Raw genomic sequence first — 15,470 nt, 5'->3', positions numbered from 1 at the left:
TAAAGGGCCTTTTTTCAAGAGATAACACTGTTAAACGTTCATCCTCATGCATCCGCTGATAGGATCGCCGGACAGACGCACATGTCCTTCAGAAGACCTTGACAATCCATTGAGCAAATTTAGCTGCGAAAACAACCTTCAGATTTAAGTGGTTTTATTAAGTGAGCTATCTAAGAGTTAGCACATGTGCATGCATTTAGCTTTGGTCTTCTAAACAAATAGTCTAAAATAATGTTAATTTCTGCATTGCAATACTCTATTGGTCGTAATATGTAAATTAACAAGACTTTATGTATCAGATAAACTCAACACTCTTTGACAAATTGCTTTCTATTTACATGACGTTTCTACCTTAAACAAATAGTCTAAAATAACGTTAATTTCTACATTGCAATACTCTATTGGTCGTAGTATGTAAACTAACAAGACTTTATGTATCAGATAAACTCGACACTCTTTGACAAATTGCTTTCTTTTTACATGACGTTTCTACCCTGTTTATGACTGTTTTTTAATATTTGTATGTGAAAACAAGGAAGATCATATCAGTTAAGTTACTTGTACCTTGTATAGACATACAAGTCAGACGATTTTGCAACAAAAATGAGCATTGAAATAACTCTCCTAAAATACAAATATGAGATTCAGGCCAAAACAAAATGTTCTGTGTTTAGGGCAAACTGACCTTACCTAGTTACCCGCATCCTCTGACAACCGACCACATGGCTACCCGACCTGACCTAGAAACCCACTTCCCCCCAATACCCGATCACAGGGTTACCCGACCTCGCTAAGCAACCCACATCCCGCAACACCCGACCACAGTGCAACCCGACCTCACTTAGCAACCCACATTCCACAACACCCGACCACAGTGCAACCCGACCTCACTTAGCAACCCACATCCCACAACACCCGACCACAGTGCAACCCGACCTCACTTAGCAACCCACATCCCGCAACACCCGACCACAGGGAAACCCGACCTCACTTAGCAACCCACATCCCGCAACACCCGACCACAGGGTTACCCGACCTCACTTAGCAACCCACATCCCGCAACACCCGACCACAGTACAACCCGACCTCACTTAGCAACACACATTCCACAACACCCGACCACAGTGCAACCCGGCCTCACTTAGCAACCCACATTCCCCAACACCCGACCACAGGGCAACCCGACTTCACTTAGCAACCCACATTCCACAATACCCGACCACAGGGCAACCCGACATCACTTAGCAACCCACATTCCACAACACCCGACCACAGGGAAACCCGACCTCACTTAGCAACCCATATTCCACAACACCCGACCACAGGGAAACCCGACCTCACTTAGCAACCCACATTCCACAACACCCGACCACAGGGAAACGCGACCTCAATTAGCAACCAACATTCCCCAACACCCGACCACAGGGCAACCCGACTTCACTTAGCAACCAACATTCCCCAACACTCGGCCACAGGGCAACCCGACCTCACTTAGCAACCCACATTCCACAACACCCGACCACAGGGCTACCCGACCTTACCTAGAAAGCCGCATCCCTAAACACTCGACCACAGGGCAACCCGAATTTACCTTGAAAGCCACATCCCCAAACCCCCGACCACAGGGCAGCCCGACCTTACCTAGCAACCCACAACTCAAAAACCCGACCACAGGGTTACCCGACCTCATATAGACCCAAATCCCCAAATACCCGACCACAGGGCAACCCGATCTCGCTTAGCAACCCACATCCCCCAACACCCGACCACAGGGTTTCCCGAACTCACTTATCAACCCACACCCCCCAACACCCGCCCACAGGGTTACCCGATATCACTTATCAACCCACACCCCCAGCACGCGTCGGGTTACTCGAACTTACTAAACAATCCACATCACCCAACTGCCGACCCCAAACACCCGACCACAGGGAAACCCGACCTTACCTAACAAACCACATCCCACAACATTCGACCACAATGCAACCCAATCTTACCTAGCAACCCATATCTCCTAAACCCGACCACAGGGCTACCCGACCTCTCTAAGCAACCAACACTCGACAACAGGGCAACCCGATAACCTAGCAACCTAAAACTTTACCTAATCGTTGTTTTGTCCATTTTTCAGGCTGAACACGATATTTAGTCGAATGTTCCCGGGTACACCTTAATTAAAGTTATACAATATTCTCTAGCATTGGCTCATATACATTCAACATGCGAATACCAGTATAATCCAGTGACCGCAATGGCTCTTTAAAAGGCAGTTATTCCTTAAAACACGATTAAACAACGTATTAAGATGGATAAAAATGCTATGCGAGTGTTCATTGGGTTAAAATGAGAGAGTTATTTCAAAATTAACAAACAAAAAAACAGTTTCTGAGGGTCACCTATTTTCATACTTTTTCGTTTGGTAAGTTTGACACGATAGTAAACTATTTTTAAAACCAATTAATTAAGATTAATCTGCCCATTCTTTAAAATAAAGATAGTTTCTAAAAAACCCAGAAGATAGTTGTAAATAATTGAAAATTTGCGCTGAGTTGTGCCCACCTGTGTTGAGGCACGGTGAGGTCAGATTCATCATTAGATTCCGCATCGGTCATACAAATGCTAAATAATTACAGAAAGAATCCGCTATGCATTATCATTGTGTATGTTACACAGACAAAATGTCACCGTACCCTGATTTGCCCTTCCTACATTAATGATGTTGGGTAAAGAACTTTGACCTCTAATTGGCATCAACAATAGTGGATAATCGTCCAAGTTGTCCTTAAGTTATTCGAAAAGTTTATCAAGTTTTTCTTTTACCACATTTTTTTGTTGTTAAAATGAATTAATGGCATTGGGCCGCGGCGTATAGTTATTTCTGTGTAATGACTTAATTGTATAATGATTAGATAACGGACGGGCATTTTCTGCAAAATATTTTTTTTAATTAATTAAAACTTATACAAAGTCTTTGTCTTTTGGAGTATCAATGAATTTATGTCGCCCTTAGTGTCGCCCAATTAAGGATTGATAGCATTTTTTCTTGCCTTTATGCTGTATGAACGCAGTAGGGCACGCGAACAAATTCCATGAAGCTAGCGATTTTGGGTCATTTGCTCGCTTGTCTTACTGCGCTTATACAGCATAAACGCAAGACAAAATGCGATAAATATCTATATTTGAATTTTAAATAATTATTCATTTTAATATGATTAAAAATTAGCATTATCTTTTGCAATTGTTTAAAAGAACAGCCGATCTTTTAACGTCGTATATCATTGGTTAAATGACGTAGCGAAATATTGAAATAAACAATGACGTCATATCTCCTTGCGTGCGATGCAATATAAATGTCAAGTTTCACCTATACAAAGGACTAGACGAATGTAATTATGAGTTTTGTTCGGTGTTTTGTTCGGTGTTATAATGCTTTCCAATGTTTTTGATTTGCATATCAGTATTTAATTTCAAATTTTGCAAAAGGATTTGAATGACACGTTGTTACTAAATAGATAAATATTTTAATGTCGTGTTACTTTGTTTTGTGACGGCATTTAAACATCGCGCAATAATACTTCACGTGACGCCAGCAAAGTGAAATACGGCAGTATTGCACTTTGTTGAATACGGATAAATATATTATGCATAATGTATTACTTGCAAGTTTGGTATGCGAATATACTAAGTGTAGAAATCTACGTATTCAAAGCATTAGTCTCTCGGTGTCGTTCGTTGGATTTATTCACACATATTTAATATTTACGTTTAATAGTCATAACGTTCTATTCGGAAACTGTTTAGTTAAAGTTGAGTTTATCGAAGTCATCAATAGGGTTCCGGTAACAGTGGGACTGTTTTATGTCTGAAGGATCCTCCCGTCTGGTGGGCAGGCCTGACTCCGCTAGAGACCCATCATACGGGGGATCTAGCATGGTGTCCTCTGGCGGCTGCGGACCCCGACTCTCCCGCGCCATTCGCTCCGCAGCCAAATTATTCATTCGTGCGTTAACCCGCGCATGCGCTAACGCGCCTGCAATTATTTTTCTCTGTAATTCCGCATTCAGAGCTTAAATCAAGAAATGTTAAAATGCAATTTATGTTTACTCTATATAGAGCTTCACGTCTCGATGACAACATGTCAGCAGACAGGACACATCAACGTCATACGCGTATAAACATATACACAATATTTTATAGTTAAATTCAACGATAACATCTATCAAAGAGCGAACAAACGATAAAAACGTCTTGCAAGATCAATGAATTTATTTAATATGTGTATGTTTCTTTGACATTTTAAATAAACCCACCCTTTAATTGGAAATGAAACACTAAATTTTCGATAAGATTTCAGAGTACAACATATAATTCTAGCGAATACTCTCTTTAATCGTTTTGTTTCATTTAAGGATGTAGTTCTGTTACCTGTCCTTATTCTCTTCATTCTCCGTCTTTGGAAGAAGGAGGTTAATGCATAAAGAAGAAGTCCAAACACCACAGGTATGACGACAACCAAAGCTATCTGCCAAGAAGCACTGTAAGCAAATTAAGATATGTGGTTAACAGTAAAAACTAGTGATCTTTCTGCAACATGAGCGTTTTGTGTACGGTATTCATCTCAAAGACGATTATGTTCTTGTTTTTTAACGACATTTGTTCGTTTTGTCCTAACTGGTTGGTAAAGTAGGTATTGTTGAACTTGACGCTAAACCTCAAATTAATTTGTTATGGCCTAAGATGACTCTTGTATGAACAGTGGTACTTTCTGATAAAACTTTGATTTAACCTCTTCATTGACCTTAACATTAAGTCTCTGTAAAAGCTGTAATTTACTCTGAAAATAGTTCAAATGATATCCTACAGTTTATCTTTCGCGGCCATCTCATCAGCCTCCTGTTTGGTGCAGCAGGCGTGTTCACAGCAGGCGTACTGACACTGAATGGTGATACTAGTGCCGGACACACTGTAGTACAGGCAGTTCACCCAGTCCTGCTTACCCACATCGCTAGCCGTAGACATCACTACAACAGTTCAAACTCCCACCAGGGATACAACACAGTCTGAAATAAAAACGACCAGACATCACTATACCACAGCTCACACTCGCACCCATGATACAACACTATACCACAGCTCACACTCGCACCCATGATAAAACACTATACCACAGCTCACACTCGAACCCATGATACAACACTATACCACAGCTCACACTCGCACCCATGATACAACACTATACCACAGCTCACACTCGCACCCATGATACAACACTATACCACAGCTCAAACTCGCACCCATGATACAACACTATACCACAGCTCACACTCGCACCCATGATACAACACTATACCACAGCTCAAACTCGCACCCATGATACAACACTATACCACAGCTCACACTCGCACCCATGATACAACACTATACCACAGCTCAAACTCGCACCCATGATACAACACTACCTGGAATAAAGAGTCAGACATTACTATACCACAGCTCACACTCGCACCCATGATACAACACTACCTGGAATAAAGGATCAGACATTACTATACCACAGCTCACACTCGCACCCATGATACAACACTACCTGGAATAAAGGATCAGACATTACTATACCACAGCTCACACTCGCACCCATGATACAACACTACCTGGAATAAAGGATCAGACATTACTATACCACAGCTCAAACTCGCACCCATGATACAACACTATACCACAGCTCAAACTCGCACCCATGATACAACACTATACCACAGCTCACACTCGCACCCACGATACAACACTATACCACAGCTCACACTCGCACCCATGATACAACACTATACCACAGCTCAAACTCGCACCCATGATACAACACTATACCACAGCTCAAACTCGCACCCATGATACAACACTATACCACAGCTCACACTCGCACCCATGATACAACACTATACCACAGCTCAAACTCGCACCCATGATACAACACTATACCACAGCTCACACTCGCACCCATGATACAACACTATACCACAGCTTAAACTCGCACCCATGATACAACACTATACCACAGCTCACACTCGCACCCACGATACAACACTATACCACAGCTTAAACTCGCACCCATGATACAACACTACCTGGAATAAAAGATCAGACATTACTATACCACAGCTCACACTCGCACCCATGATACAACACTATACCACAGCTCACACTCGCACCCATGATACAACACTATACCACAGCTCACACTCGCACCCATGATACAACACTATACCACAGCTCACACTCGCACCCATGATACAACACTATATCACAGCTCAAACTCGCACCCATGATACAACACTATACCACAGCTCAAACTCGCACCCATGATACAACACTATACCACAGCTCACACTCGCACCCATGATACAACACTATATCACAGCTCAAACTCCCACCCATAATACAACACTATACCATCGCTCACACTCGCACCCATGATACAACACTATATCACAGCTCACACTCGCACCCATGATACAACACTACCTGGAATAAAGAGTCAGACATTACTATACCACAGCTCACACTCGCACCCATGATACAACACTACCTAGAATAAAGAGTCAGATATTACTATACCACAGCTCACAATCTCACACATAATACAACACTACCTGGAATAAAGAGTCAGACATTACTATACCACAGCTCAAACTCGCACCCATGATACAACACTACCTGGAATAAAGAGTCAGATATTACTATACCACAGCTCGCACTCTCACCCATACTACAACACTACCTGGAATAAAGAGTCAGACATTACTATACCACAGCTCACACCCATGATACAACACTACCTGGAATAAACGATCAGACATTACTATACCACAGCTCAAACTCGCACCCATGATACAACACTACCTGGAATAAAGGATCAGACATTACTATACCACAGCTCACACTCGCACCCATGATACAACACTATACCACAGCTCAAACTCGCACCCATGATACAACACTATACCACAGCTCACACTCGCACCCATGATACAACACTATACCACAGCTCAAACTCGCACCCATGATACAACACTACCTGGAAGAATGGATCAGACATTACTATACCACAGCTCAAACTCGCACCCATGATACAACACTACCTGGAATAAAGGATCAGACATTACTATACCACAGCTCAAACTCGCACCCATGATACAACACTACCTGGAATAAAGGATCAGACATTACTATACCACAGCTCAAACTCGCACCCATGATACAACACTTCCTGGAATAAAGGATCAGACATTACTATACCACAGCTCAAACTCGCACCCATGATACAACACTACCTGGAAAAAAGGATCAGACATTACTATACCACATCTCACACTCGCACCCATGATACAACACTACCTGGAATAAAGAGTCAATCATTACTATACCACAGCTCAAACTCGAACCCAAGATACAACACTACCTGGGATAAAGAGTCAGACATAACTATCACAGCTCAAACTCGCACCCACGATACAACACTTACCTGGAATAAAAGGTCAGACATAACAATCACAGCTCACACTCTCACCCATGATACAACACTACCTGGAATAAACGATCAGACATTACTATACCACAGCTCAAACTCGCACCCATGATACAACACTACCTGGAATAAAGAGTCAAACATAACTATCACAGCTCAAACTCGCACCCATGATACAACATTACCTGGAATAAAGGATCAGACATTACTATACCACAGCTCACACTCGCACCCATGATACAACACTACCTGGAATAAAGGATCAGACATTACTATACCACAGCTCAAACTCGCACCCATGATACAACACTACCTGGAATAAAGGATCAGACATTACTATACCACGGCTCAAACTCGCACCCATGATACAACACTACCTGGATAAAGGATCAGACATTACTATACCACAGCTCAAACTCGCACCCATGATACAACACTACCTGGAATAAAGGATCAGACATTACTATACCACAGCTCACACTCGCACCCATGATACAACACTACCTGGAATAAAGGATCAGACATTACTATACCACAACTCACACTCGCACCCATGATACAACACTACCTGGAATAAAGAGTCAGACATAACTATCACAGCTCAAACTCGCACCCATGATACAACACTACCTGGAATAAAGGATCAGACATTACTATACCACAGCTCACACTCGCACCCATGATACAACACTACCTGGAATAAAGAGTCAGACATTACTATACCACAGCTCACACTCGCACCCATGATACAACACTACCTGGAATAAAGGATCAGACATTACTATACCACAGCTCACACTCGCACCCATGATACAACACTACCTGGAATAAAGGATCAGACATTACTATACCACAGCTCACACTCGCACCCATGATACAACACTACCTGGAATAAAGGATCAGACATTACTATACCACAGCTCACACTCGCACCCATGATACAACACTACCTGGAATAAAGAGTCAGACATAACTATCACAGCTCACACTCTCACCCATAATACAACACTACCTGGAATAAAGGATCAGACATTACTATACCACAGCTCACACTCGCACCCATGATATAACACTACCTGGAATAAAGAGTCAGACATAACTATCACAGCTCACACTCGCACCCATGATACAACATTACCTGGAATAAAGAGCCAGACATAACTATCACAGCTCACACTCGCACCCATGATACAACACTACCTGGAATAAAGAGTCAGACATAACTATCACAGCTCACACTCGCACCCATGATACAACACTACCTGGAATAAAGAGTCAGACATAACTATCACAGCTCAAACTCGCAATCGTTATACAATACCACCTGGAATAAAGAGTCAGATATTACTATACCACAGCTCACACTCTCACCCATACTACAACACTACCTGGAATAAAGAGTCAGACATTACTATACCACAGCTCACACTCTCACCCATGATACAACACTACCTGGAATAAACGATCAGACATTACTATACCACAGCTCAAACTCGCACCCATGATACAACACTACCTGGAATAAAGGATCAGACATTACTATACCACAACTCACACTCGCACCCATGATACAACACTATACCACAGCTCAAACTCGCACCCATGATACAACACTATACCACAGCTCACACTCGCACCCATGATACAACACTATACCACAGCTCAAACTCGCACCCATGATACAACACTACCTGGAATAAAGGATCAGACATTACTATACCACAGCTCAAACTCGCACCCATGATACAACACTACCTGGAATAAAGGATCAGACATTACTATACCACAGCTCAAACTCGCACCCATGATACAACACTACCTGGAATAAAGGATCAGACATTACTATACCACAGCTCAAACTCGCACCCATGATACAACACTACCTGGAAAAAAGGATCAGACATTACTATACCACATCTCACACTCGCACCCATGATACAACACTACCTGGAATAAAGAGTCAAACATTACTATACCACAGCTCAAACTCGAACCCAAGATACAACACTACCTGGGATAAAGAGTCAGACATAACTATCACAGCTCAAACTCGCACCCACGATACAACACTACCTGGAATAAAAGGTCAGACATAACAATCACAGCTCACACTCTCACCCATGATACAACACTACCTGGAATAAACGATCAGACATTACTATACCACAGCTCAAACTCGCACCCATGATACAACACTACCTGGCATAAAGAGTCAACATAACTATCACAGCTCAAACTCGCACCCATGATACAACATTACCTGGAATAAAGGATCAGACATTACTATACCACGGCTCAAACTCGCACCCATGATACAACACTACCTGGATAAAGGATCAGACATTACTATACCACAGCTCAAACTCGCACCCATGATACAACACTACCTGGAATAAAGGATCAGACATTACTATACCACAGCTCACACTCGCACCCATGATACAACACCACCTGGAATAAAGGATCAGACATTACTATACCACAACTCAAACTCGCACCCATGATACAACACTACCTGGAATAAAGAATCAGACATAACTATCACAGCTCTAACTCGCACCCATGATACAACACTACCTGGAATAAAGGATCAGACATTACTATACCACAGCTCACACTCGCACCCATGATACAACACTACCTGGAATAAAGAGTCAGACATAACTATACCACAGCTCACACTCGCACCCATGATACAACACTACCTGGAATAAAGGATCAGACATTACTATACCACAGCTCACACTCGCACCCATGATACAACAGTACCTGGAATAAAGGATCAGACATTACTATACCACAGCTCACACTCGCACCCATGATACAACACTACCTGGAATAAAGAGTCAGACATAACTATACCACAGCTCACACTCGCACCCATGATACAACACTACCTGGAATAAAGAGTCAGACATAACTATCACAGCTCACACTCTCACCCATAATACAACACTACCTGGAATAAAGGATCAGACATTACTATACCACAGCTCACACTCGCACCCATGATACAACACTACCTGGAATAAAGAGTCAGACATAACTATCACAGCTCAAACTCGCACCCATGATACAACATTACCTGGAATAAAGAATCAGACATAACTATCACAGCTCACACTCGCACCCATGATACAACACTACCTGGAATAAAGAGTCAGACATAACTATCACAGCTCACACTCGCACCCATGATACAACACTACCTGGAATAAAGAGTCAGACATAACTATCACAGCTCACACTCGCACCCATGATACAACACTACCTGGAATAAAGAGTCAGACATAACTATCACAGCTCAAACTCGCAATCGTTATACAATACCACCTGGAATAAAGAAATAAAGGGTCATACATCACTACACCACTGCTTAAACTACCACCTATGATAGAACACAACCTGGAATAAAGGGTCAGATATCACTGCAACAGCTCAAACTCGCATCCGTGATATAACACCACCTGAAATAAAGAGTCAGGCATCACTCAACCACAGCTCAAACTCGCACCCATGATACAACATTTCCTGAAATAAAGATTCAGACATCACTGCCACATCTTAAACTCGCACCCGTCATAGAACACCACCTGAAATAAAGATTCAGACATCACTGCCACATCACAAACTCGCACCCATGATAGAACACCACCTGAAATAAAGGGTCAGATATCACTGCCACATCTCAATCTCGCACCCGTGATACAACACCCCCTGAAATAAAGAGCCAAACATCACTGCCACATCTCGAACTCGCACCCGTGATAGAACACCACCTGAAATAAAGAGCCAAACATCACTGCCACATCTCAAACTCGCACTCGTGATAGAACACCACTTAAAATAAAGAGCCAAACATCACTGCCACATCTCAAACTCGCACTCGTGATAGAACACCACTTGAAATAAAGAGCCAAACATCACTGCCACATCTCAAACTCGCACCCGTGATAGAACACCACCTGAAATAAAGAGCCAAACATCACTGCCACATCTCAAACTCGCACCCGTGATAGAACACCACCTGAAATAAAGAGTCAGACATCAATGCCACATCTCAAACTCGCACCATGATACAACACCATCTGAAATAAAGAGTCAGGCATCACTGCCACATCTCAAACTCGCACCCATGATAAAACACCATCTGAAATAAAGAGTCAGACATCACTGCCACATCTCAAACTCGCACCCATGATAAAACACCATCTGAAATAAAGAGTCTGACAATAACCCATGACAATAGAAATTGGGTTATATATGTGTATATTGCGAATATATATATCTATATATATATACATAAATATATATACAATTATTTTAATTTATCGAAAAGAAAGAATAAATAATAAATATCGCAAACTATTTATTCTGAAAGATATTGTGTGGAAGAAAGCACGGTATTTCTACCTTGTGAGACAAAAGTTGATCACTGTATATTAAGTACACTTATTGGTCCCAGACTGTACTAAAATATCTATTGTTTTCCGTAGTTTGTCTTGAAATGCCTTTTTACATATTACATTCCATAAGACTGAACACCGTGTCAATTTCATTTTCCATGATGTGGTTTGACAACACTCCGATATCCAAAACTGTCGCGTTCTAACTACTATTATAAAATATTATACCTCACATAAATTTGTCCTTTCTTTATATATATAATCTCGATCGGTCCGTATATCACTGTATTTTGTTGAAAATCCAGTTTTATGACGTCAGCGGTCCATATTATATTTTTGGCCGGTCCAGACCTCGCCAAAAATGTAATATGGACCGATGACGTCATACGATTGGTTAGTGCGGCTTGCTATTTTCGCAACGGCGAAAATTTGTCGCATGTAAACATGATCAGGTTTGTTAAATAAAACACATTTAAATCGCTTTAAAAATATTCTCTAGTAATGAAAAGTGTTCGGAATAATATAAGAAATGAAACACACCACTTCGGGCCATTTTTAGCATTATAAGGACCGGTCAGTCAGCCCCCTTTGGTGTCTGACTGGCCGGTCTTTATAATGTCATATGACCCTCAGTGGTGTGTAATATTTCTTAAGTATAATATTGGCCATTGTTTACCTTTGCTTTACCTACTGCTTGTAATATCTATTATAAAATGTCTATTAACAATGGTTTGGTGATAACTATAAAGATTCAAGGAGGCAATATCATAAAGATAAGCATAGACATAGGAAATTAGAACTACGAATAGCCATAATGGTATAATGAATAGTAGAAAATCATGCAAGAAAATGTTGAATAAAACGATTTAATTAAAAGATAAAATGCCTGCGTACAACTGTTACTAAAATATACAATAGTTTGTTGAATAAGTTTACAAGTGAAAAGAAAAAAAAAAATATCAAATATATCGAGCCAAGTATTTTATGATCATTTTGGCAAATTAAGTCATTCGATGGATCATTAGGATGAGTGCTTTTATGATATAAATATTTTAGAATATATAAATATCTTAAGAATAATAAAAGCTATAAATATTCGATACTGTTCGAAATGAATATTTAAAATATTGTAATAGTCATGAAAATATAGATTTAATTTGCAAGCTGTTTAATATTATTCTTGATTTTGGAATATTCCCTAAAATGTAGAGTAAAGGTATTATTTTATCTACTTTTAAAAATAAAGGCAATATAAATGATCCAGATAACTATCGTGTCATTGCCATTTTAAGACTTGCTTTGGTAAATTGTTTACTTCTGTCTTAATCAATAGACTGAACTGTTTTCTAGAAGATATTAATATGCTTTGTGAAGCTGGTTTTCGTAAAGGATACAGTACAATTTAACATATATTTCATTTAAGTTAATTATACATTTTATTAACTTCGAGAGCAAAAGACATATTCTGTGCTTTGATTGATTACAAGAAAGCGTTTGACTCAGTCTGTTAATAGTTTGGTTCTTTTGCATAAGTTGTTGAACAATAATATAGATGGTAAATGTCTGAAAATTATTCATGATATCATTTTGTTGCTAAATCTTGTTAAAGTGGGTGATGTCATGTAAAACCTCTTTGCTAGCCATGAGGGTGTAAGACAAGGTGAACAAGTGTCACCCGTTTTATTTTCTTTGTTTTTGAATTATCTTACATAATATATGTCTTCAATATTTGAAGGCTTATCAACTTTGTCACGAGAAACATTTGATCATTTAAGCAGTGAGGACATTGAAATATATTTAAGATTCTATATATTGCTGTATGCTGATAATAGAGTTATCTTAACAGAGAGTCAGGATGATTTACTGAAGGCTTTATTTGCTATGTATGACTATTGTTCATTGTAGAAACATAAGTGAAAATGCTGCAAAAACAAAGGTCGTTTTTTTTTTACAAAATCTAATGTTGGCAATAACAAATACGATTTTTATGATAATACCGTACTTGATATTGTTGATAACTTTTCATACCTTGGGGTACAGTAAAATTACAATGGGATTTTTTTTTTTAAAAAAACAAACAAAGACACGTCTTTTTGATCAAGAGGCCAGAAAACCTTTGTTTGCATTAACGACTAAAGTCAGAAAAATAAATTTACCTATCTCCATTTAGTTACATTTATTTGATTCTATGATAACTCATATTTTGCTGTATGTATCTAAGTATGGGGTTTCGAAAATATTAAAATTATTGAGCAGTTTCAATTGAAATACTGTACATTTATACTTAAATGAAAATGTCTACACCAAATTGTATGGTTTTTGGTGACTTGGGTATAAAACCAATTATATAACATGCTAAATTGGTGTGCTATTAGAGAAAAGTGATTACTGCTAAAGATAATATAATTTGTAAGTTATTGTACAATACTGCTTATAATTTGCATACTCATGTGGTTAAATGTCCATGGATTTCATATGTTATGTCATATTTAGACGAACTTGGTTTGTCAGATTTCTTTATGTATTTATATATATGTGTGTCTAGGCCGTGTGACCAGTTTTTGCAAGACTGGAGTAGCAGCGTGTCTAATACTTCAAAAAGTGTTTAATTTATAGATTGTATTTAAAAACAACAACATTGTTTTGAGGGATATCTTGATATGGTTCCTAGGAGTTTATCTGTGTGTCTGTGTAAATTTCGAACTTTGAAGTATACGAGTAGTTTACCAATAGAAAAATGTAAACATTTTAATACTAAAAGGAATGATCGTTTTTGCCACCTGTGTGCCAGTAATTCTTAGGCTGATGAATAAGAAATACTTACAACATTATAATATAACTCATTCAAATATATACACAATAATGAATAACAAAGATAGGATATTTTTTTTTTATAAAGTTTGCTCTATTCTGTAAAATAATACTATAAAACTTTCGATAACCCATTCTCCGTTTATTAAAATTTTGACTTTTTTTAATTTTAAAGACTTTTGAATAATATGGTACATGATATCTCCGATGTCGGAACGGATGTGCATAATGTATATTGCATAGATTCTAAAACATGATGATGTTGTTTTACTATATCTTTGTTCATTTGTTATAGTCACATACATTGCGTAAAGCCTTTCTTTTGTATGCTTGGCGTTTTTACGTTTGTTATTTTAATATTCGTACCAACCTTTTTAAGAACTTTATCCAAGTCAAAAACGTTTGAAGCAAAACAAATTTTGAAACAATTGGTCGGCTGGTATAGATAACATGTTAAATGTTAAAACATTTTATTACTTTAAAATGAAACGTTACCATTAGCAATGTGTTGTATTAATGAAAGATAGATTACCTTACGTCTGAATTCCGATAAAAACCTTCAAATAAAGTCGATGTATTTATTTTTAATGAACACCTCATCCGAATGTGTGCTTTATATCTTGGACTACACAGCTCTGAATCTCACCCCTATATATTTGTTGGGTGTTGATTGTGAGCACAAAACAAATAGGAAGCAATATATAAATTACATTAAATGTTTTCATGAATGG

The 15,470-nt window shown here is 39.3% G+C and overlaps 1 protein-coding gene across 1 annotated transcript; it reads right to left on the bottom strand.

The window, feature by feature from the left end:
* Window positions 1–3,723: 3,723 nt before the first annotated feature.
* LOC128228414 (uncharacterized) lies at window positions 3,724–15,398 on the bottom strand. The gene is made up of 4 exons (XM_052939718.1): window positions 15,272–15,398; window positions 4,862–5,060; window positions 4,426–4,535; window positions 3,724–4,066 (listed from the first exon to the last, which is right to left on the bottom strand). Exons 2-4 carry the CDS (start codon window positions 5,017–5,019, stop codon window positions 3,798–3,800), a joined length of 537 nt encoding a protein of 178 aa, XP_052795678.1. The 5' UTR covers window positions 5,020–5,060; window positions 15,272–15,398; the 3' UTR covers window positions 3,724–3,797.
* Window positions 15,399–15,470: the final 72 nt, after the last annotated feature.

This window comes from Mya arenaria, chromosome 3 (assembly GCF_026914265.1).
Source record: "Mya arenaria isolate MELC-2E11 chromosome 3, ASM2691426v1".
NCBI lineage: Eukaryota > Metazoa > Mollusca > Bivalvia > Myida > Myidae > Mya > Mya arenaria.
The sequence above is the reverse complement of the archived record's forward strand: the minus strand, read 5'-3'. Positions and strand labels throughout refer to the sequence as shown.